The 7,722-nt window shown below is 43.8% G+C and overlaps 1 protein-coding gene across 1 annotated transcript in view; it reads right to left on the bottom strand.

Annotated features, from left to right (window-relative positions):
* Positions 1-882: 882 nt before the first annotated feature.
* The window catches only part of Nipal1 (NIPA like domain containing 1), a 25,098-nt gene continuing 18,258 nt past the window's right edge, over positions 883-7,722 (bottom strand). The window contains exons 5-6 of the mRNA XM_021162633.2: positions 4,888-5,048; positions 883-4,254 (exon numbers count right to left, since the gene is read on the bottom strand). Of these exons, the coding sequence (XP_021018292.1) occupies positions 3,626-4,254; positions 4,888-5,048 (790 nt within the window). The 3' untranslated portion in view covers positions 883-3,625. The remainder of the gene's footprint in view (positions 4,255-4,887; positions 5,049-7,722) is intronic.

The raw sequence follows: 7,722 nt of genomic DNA, 5'->3' as shown, positions 1-7,722 counted from the left end.
ATGGAGATTCAAACAAGACACACCTACAAAGCTGTTCCCTCAGCCTTGTTGTCTGCCTCTTAATGACTTCCTTTAAGTTGTGGACAAGGTGTTCCTGTTTTGTACACACACACACACACACACACAGAGCCTGCTCTGGAATACTGAAGTTGGTGTAACTTCAGTGTAGACAGACACACCAACCGTTCCCGTACACAAGATACCACCACCTGGGTGGCTCTCAGCCATCTGCCTTCCATGGCCATGGACTGGGGATTTGGTGTGTTGGGAAGCTTGCACGCCAGGATCCTCCTTCTGACTGTGTCGGTTTAAGGCACAGCACACTATACCCTTTTATTTATAAAATAGAAGAAAGAAGGGGTATGAGTCACAGGTAAGAGAGAGGTTCTGCCCCTTAGACAATTCCTCTATTTGAATTAGAAACAATGAATGGGGTTTGAGTCTGGGACAGTTACACTGTGTTTGGTGTCTGCCTTCTGGAGACTGGGGATGTAAAGGCACCCAGATAGAGTGTGTAGGTCAGGACTGCCCCACCTTATATAAGGGACTTGAGCTGCTACTAGGGGGAGGGGGTGCACCTGGAGCTCTCATAGATATTGACAGACAGCTGTCCCTTTTTTTCTTTTCCTCCATTGAGCCTAAGGAGATTTCATTATATTAACTGCTTTGAACTTTCCATTCTGTTTAGTCACATTGTTGAAGGATAAGATAGTTTCTTTTGTTCAGGTGCCAAGTCTGCTCCACAGCAGATGGTTTAGAGGAGAGCCTTCCCAAAACGGATTTCAATTTTATAGAAAAGGCAGCGTGAGTCCCTGAGCAGTGCCCCCCCCCAACCTCCAAATTTTCTTTTAACTCTCAAAACAGAATAGAAACAATTCTCAATGCCTGTAACCTCAGCACCAGAAGGCCCAAGAAAACAATATTATTTTATTGGAAATACACAGAAACATTACAGATGTATAAACTATCCAAAATGAATAGTACTTATAAACATTTGAAAAGTATAAACTCTCACGAACACAGTTTATCAAAAATACTTGAGAACATTCAACACATTCATATGGTCCTTCCCACCCCACCCCTGCCACCTCTAAAGCTTTTGAAGGTAAAGATGACTTTACGTTTGGTTCTACTGGTTTTAGTATTCACCCCCTTGTGTTGGGGATCAAACTCAGTGCCTGAGTGCATGCAGAGGGAGCACTGAGCTACATCCCCCCTCTCTAGGGAAAATATTTTTGTTGGAATGGTTCTGCATTGTGATGGAGAGTGGACAATGATGAACTTGCCTTCACATGGATTGTCTAAAATTAATGTGACTGAAACCGAGGAACTGAAGAATTCACATAAACTTGTGCTCAGTGGTTCTCTCTCTCTCTCTCTCTCTCTCTCTCTCTCTCTCTCTCTCTCTCTCTGGACAAAAAAATCATTAACCATTGACCTAGTGGTGAAGTTATAATTCAAAAGGCAAAACCATTTTCTTTACATATTCGCTGATATCCACCAAATAACTCACATCTATACGATGACAAGGCTACGCATTCCAATGCACACGAGTAAGAAACGAGCAGTTTGGAATGTCCCAGAGGGACGCAGTAGACTACTCTTCCTTCAGCAGCATCTTCCCACTCGAGAAAGACTCAGCTGTGGTATTAGATTTATAGTAACACTTTAGTTTTTTAAACTTATATGCTCACCAGCAATCTTTCCAGAGACTTGAAAATATTTGCCAATTTTTTTTGTTTGTTTTTGTTTCTCTATATATGACAACTGATGAAATCTCTCAGTCTTTCTCCTGGGCATATATGTTAACACCAGTTCATTTTCCAAACCAGGACACATCGATTCTTGTGTTCCAGGAATCTTTGACCTGTGCACAACGTACCAAGGGCAAAACTTGACAGCTAAGGTGTCAAGTAACAAAGGACATTTAATAAATGCCTAAAAAAATCAAGATCACTAGAATGGGGAATGGTCACAACCTGAGGAAAGATGTCAAGAGAAATGACTGATGCCCTCACCAAGAAGATACCCCGGGGGAACCCAGTGGGGTTATCAAAGCAACAAGGAAAGCCAGCAAAAGAATTTGTGCAGGTTTCAAACATCCTATCCTTTCAGAAGATAATTTTCTACAAATGTGTTCACAGTTTCTATATCTGCTACCCAAAGTGGGTCAGTGGCAGGAAGTAAACATGTATAGGCCTTGAGGTATCAAGTCATGGGATGCCCATGGATTATCCTCCCTCCCAAACACACAGCGCAGCTAACTGCACTCAACAGTTCCTCTTGCTGAAGGGTCTAAGAGCTTGAGTCTAGAATGAGTCAGAGAAATCAAATACAAAATGTAAATGAGCAAAAGATTCTTCCTGTAGCATGTCTTCAGACTTTTTTCTTCTTTAAAGGAATTTCTCTCTCCCTACACACTTATCAATGATCTGAACTGGCAATGATCTGAATCGGAAAGTGTGGTCATGAGGAATTCAATAGAAAAAAAAGGGCACCTGTTATTGAAAACAGTAGGCTGTGCCCATTCTGAAAAGTTAGAAACTGTTTATAATTTCCTTATTAAGGTGAAAACAGCAGATTTTAAACGAACATTAAAGCTGTAAAAGGAATCTGTTGGTTGTTCTTAGTTTTGGATGACCCACCTTGTAGGAATAAGACCTTTGAGAAAAGTGGAACTTCACATTGTGTAGTGATTGTTTTTACAAAACCTCGATGTCAACAAGAAGAAATCTATGGAGCAGTAGTTTTTCAAAAAGAAGCTGGCATGGTGGTACACACCTTGAACCCAGGCACTGAGGAGATAGACACCAAGGGGTGCTGAACTTGAGGCTAGCCTAGGTCACGTAGCAAGAACATGTCTGAAAGATAAGCAAGCAAGAAAACAAGATGATCAAAAACATCCCACCGCCAAAACACCAAAAAACAAAACAAAGCAAAACACGCCAAAACCAAAAAAACAATAGGAAAAAGGAACAAAATGACTGTTGTAAGTCATTGCAAAGCTCAGTTCACTTGGGATTTCCAGAAAACATGTTTTGCTTACATTATCCAGGTCCATGTTAATAAATTCTCTGACATAATCATGTGTGTGTTTGGGAAAAAGAAAAAAATGTGCCATAAACATTTTAGTCCAGTATGTTCTAACATTTTGCTTATCTGCTGTGTAGTTTAGAAAGAAGGCATTGCAGACCAGAGGTCAATACACCAGTGCTCCCATTTTAGTTTGAATAGCTTGAGATTATGACCCATCAGACAATGGCATCTGAGACTCTGCTCAGTCAGAAGACAGTTAACAGATCTGTGAGTCGCGGAGTCCAAGACCAGGCGGGGATGAAGTTCCACCTGGCAGTGCCAAATCCATTGAGCAGACGAATTATTCTGAGACAAATGGCTTTGGCTTCTGTTGAGCTCAGGGACTGTTTCAGTGGTTTTGAAAACATAAAAGAAAGACACGAATCTTCTAGAAGAAGATTAAACTTGATGTTCCAATTTGGAGGCTTTGCAGAGCAAAGGTTTTTTTTTGCTTGGTCTCCCATTCAGAGGATTTCTACAGTGTTATACATGCTAATGTGCAAATAGACCTTCCAAGAATAAGTATTGCTTTGGATGTCTTGGTTGAAGTTCAAAGTTTATGGCTACTTTGGTCATTGGTCCTGCTAAACAGGGTGATGTCGTCATCATACCCAGAGGCTGAGAAGTCTGTGTTCTCTAATAAAACATAACTGTTCTGATTGCCGTTTGGAGAAAGGGCTTCTTTCTTAGCAGTAGACATGAGTTCACTCCAGGTGATGTTGGTGTTTTTAAAAGCATGTAGGAGGAAGATGCCGTTGATGATGGTGAAGAACCCGCTCAGGGTACCGATGATATCTCCAGCTTTCATGCCATACCACTCCTGGAACAGGATGGCAGAACAAGTGACCACCATGGATGTGAAGAACACGTAATAAATGGGAGTTACCAGGGATGTGTTGAAAGTGTCCAGGGCCTTGTTGAGATAGTTAATCTGGGTGGTCACGGAAAGTGCAAGCATGGTCAACAGGATGAAGAACAGGGGATCCTTGTAAACAGGCTTCCGTTCCAGCAGTTCCTTAATGGCAATTCCCAAGCCTTTGACAGAAGAGACGGAGAACGCTCCAATCAAAGAACAGATTGCAATATAGACTAATATATTAGTCTGTCCTTTCTTTGGGGCCACAATCAAAATCAGCACCAGTGAGATCACAGAGATGATCACAGCAAAGGAAACGAACCCTGTTGGATTAGGAGGAGAAAGAAAGAGTTAGATTTAGGAGATGCTAACAGGACGTCACCTTACCGAGGTACCATTAGTCACCAATTGAAAAACACAGGATTTTAGAACAACCGAGAATAAATAAGCATCATTCTGCTCCTTAGTGATTTCATAGAGCACTCCACAAACACTCTTTGAATCTGGACAATATCCCTGCTGGGCCTGGCAAGTGTAGCCTTTTACATGGTTGCTTAAGGAAGGAGGGGAAAAGATTTGGGCTCATTATAACTCTTTTGTAGCCACATGCCTCACCTCTTCTTGTTACTGTGTAGCAAGGACACACAAACACAAAAACAGATTGTTACTTCTTCCAGACCTTTATCAGGAACAAATCCCATTGCAGCTTACAGCCCACAGCAAGCTTGTAAGATACCTTCAGTGTCACCACAGATTTCTTCTGGTGACCTGCATGCTGGAAATGTCAGCAAGCACTGGCCATGAGGACTGTAAGTTCAGGGCCATTCTGGGCTATATAGTGAGGTCTTATTTTAATAAACCAAACCAAACCAAACCAAAAGCAAGCATATATACATCACAACTTCAGTGTTTTTTCTTTCTTCCTTTTTTTTTTTTTTAAAGGCTGAATCACTGACCTGGATCTCTCAATTTCATTTCCATTTCATGCAAAGATGTGACTTCTCCCTCTTGTGGGGCGTGGATAACCATCACAGTGGACCCCAATATGCTTAAAATGCAGCCTATTTTCCCGTGAATGTTCAAGTGCTCATTTAAAAAATAGGAAGACAATATTGCACTGTTGAGAGAGAAAGAAACAAAAATCACTGGCTCTTCAATCACCTTCTGATTCCCGCAGCAGCTTAGAGGCCACACTGCAGTGTATGTCAGACTAGAATATGCCATGTGATGCTGAGACACCCTGAGTCGTTCAGCAGTGATGGTTATATAATTATATTTTACCACTTTTATTCCTCAGGGGGAGATAGTATAGACATGATATACTACTCAAGTAACTGGAGTGAAAGATATTTTATAGCTCAGTGTCGCCACTAAGCATCCTTTCTCTGAAATGCTTTGATTGGAGGTCTTTTGGGATGTGGTTTATTTGCATATATGAGATCTTTTAGGGCAGGAACCTGAGCTTAAGACTTACCAATGCCTCAAGTGAACTTGAAAAACTTACCCGAGGACAATCTTACACAGTATGTTTGACGGGCTCATGTTTTGATGGAAGTCTGTCACATGAGGTCATGCAGGGAATTTTTCACTTATGGGATCCTATGCAGGCTCAAACATGGTTCAAATTTGGGAGCATTTTTGGCTTTGTGAGTTTTGAATTAGGGATATTCAATCTGTCCATTTAAAATACTGCTGACTGTGAATGTTTCAAAGATACATGCCCTAGGCTGGGGAGATGGACCGTTCAGTAAAGTGCCTGCTACAAATGGATCAATACCTGAGTCTCAGGACTAGGACCCTTGGGGGCCGGGGGGAAGCAAGCCAGTATGATTGTGCATAGTTTTAAAACCACAGTGCTGGGGAGGTGGAGATAAAAGAGTCATAGAGGCTCGCTGTCCATCTAAGCTAGTTTATGTGTCAAGCTGCAGGTCAGTGAGAGATCCTGTATCAAGATAAAAAGGTGTCCTGTGTCTGGGGAATGACACCCGAGGCTGTCCTTTGGCCTTCATCACACACACACACACACACACACACACACACACACACACACAAGATATGTACATAGATAGCAGAGTTGATATATAACTAACACAGACCTGTTCAACCATGCAGATTGTCAAATAGTAAAACCCCACCTCCACATTTCTGCCTATCTAAAGCTCCCAATGCTTTGTGCTTCATGACTTGCTTTCAAAATATTCAAGGTTGGTATCTCCGTGGATACCAGGGTATGACATGCTGCAGCAACATCAAGAGGCTGGCTGTGATTCTGGCCCACCAGCCTCCTTCTTTGCCAGTCTCAATTTACCATGCCATTTGACTCCAAGACTTTCAGCGGGTGTTTTTTCAGAGCTGTCCTCTAGTGGTCACTTGTGGGATTGCAGCCCCAGTGAAAAGTATTTTGACTGCTTCATACACATAAACTCTTTTGGTTCTCTCTATTCTATAAAGACAGAAAGGAGAAGTAGGGAGGCCTAGGCAGAATCTTTCTACTAGATACATACACTTTATAGATTCTTTTGTGTGTGTGTGTGTGTGTGTGTGTGTCTGTATACACATACATACATCTACTTATTTATTTGGACAGTAGCGTATGTATACTAAAGTGCTCACATAGAGGTCAGAGGGCAAATTCCAGGAGCTGGTTCTCTTCTTCTACCGTGTGGTTCTGGTGAGTCAACTCCGGTTGCCAGGCTTAGAAGCCAGCACCTTTACCTTTTAAGCTATCTCACCAGCCAGCTGGGAAAGGCTGTAACAGGACGTTACAATAGCCAAGAACCAGCTCCCAAGATTCTAAGGTATNCACAGTAGAAGGAAGATACACCTCTGATCAATCCTTCTGCCAGATGACAACAGAGTCACATCTAACCTATGTTCTCCATGGCTTCAATCCTCAGTGGCTCCACAGNGTCATCTTCTTGAGCAGAACTGCATCTTTGGCGCACAGCTCCCCAAAATGTCCACATATAACATCCTGTGGTATCTCAGGCTCCCTGTGGAGCCCGCCTGCGGTCTCTGTCCACACCCCTCTGCTGGAGGTAGNCTCATGAGAAAGGAGAAGGTCCCTGGCAGCCCTGTGATTGGTGGTTTCTCTGAGTCCTCCAGCTCCCAATTCCAACTTCAAGAGACTGTTCCCAGCTCCCTCCACCTCAGGGTGCAGAGCGAGGGCAGGAGAACTACTAGGCAAGTCTATGCTGGTAAGCTTGTCCTAAAGCAACTCTGAAGCCAGAGTCCAGTCCTCTCCGGACTCCAAGGAAATCCAGGCTTCTAAGCCCTGTGGATTCCTAGCTCCTAGCTTCAGGCAGAGGGGTGGCTCGGCCTCAGTCAGCTGCTGAAGCCTGTCCAGTTCACTGTCTCCGCCCACAGGATATCTGTTCACCTCCAAAACTGTATCTCCCACTTGCAGCCCTGCCCGGGCAGCTGAGCCTCCTGGGGTCACCTGGGAGATGAAGAGACAAGGCCCACTGGCCACACAGCAGAGTCTGAATCCATAGCCACCTCCAGGCCCCGGGTACAAGAAGCATTGGCGGGAGCCAGCAAGGCCAGAAGGCTCAACTGTGTCTTCAGCTGGAAGATCCTTGGTCTCAAGTCGGCCATCCAGGCCCTTCTCCTCCCGAAGCAGGAACCCAAAGCCTTCAGGTCCTTTCTCTATGTTTAGACACCGGGGCTTGGCGGGCAATGCCCAGCCCTCTGCCAGGGGTGCAGCAAGAGGCATTCCCAGTTGGTGACACTGTTCCTCTACCTCCGGCCCTGCCACCAGCAGAGTCACCCGATCTCCACTCTGCCAAAGC

This window comes from Mus caroli, chromosome 5, assembly GCF_900094665.2.
Source record: "Mus caroli chromosome 5, CAROLI_EIJ_v1.1, whole genome shotgun sequence".
In the NCBI taxonomy this organism is placed as follows: Eukaryota; Metazoa; Chordata; class Mammalia; order Rodentia; family Muridae; genus Mus; species Mus caroli.
Note: the sequence above shows the minus strand (reverse complement) of the source record. Positions and strands in the feature narration are given on the sequence as shown.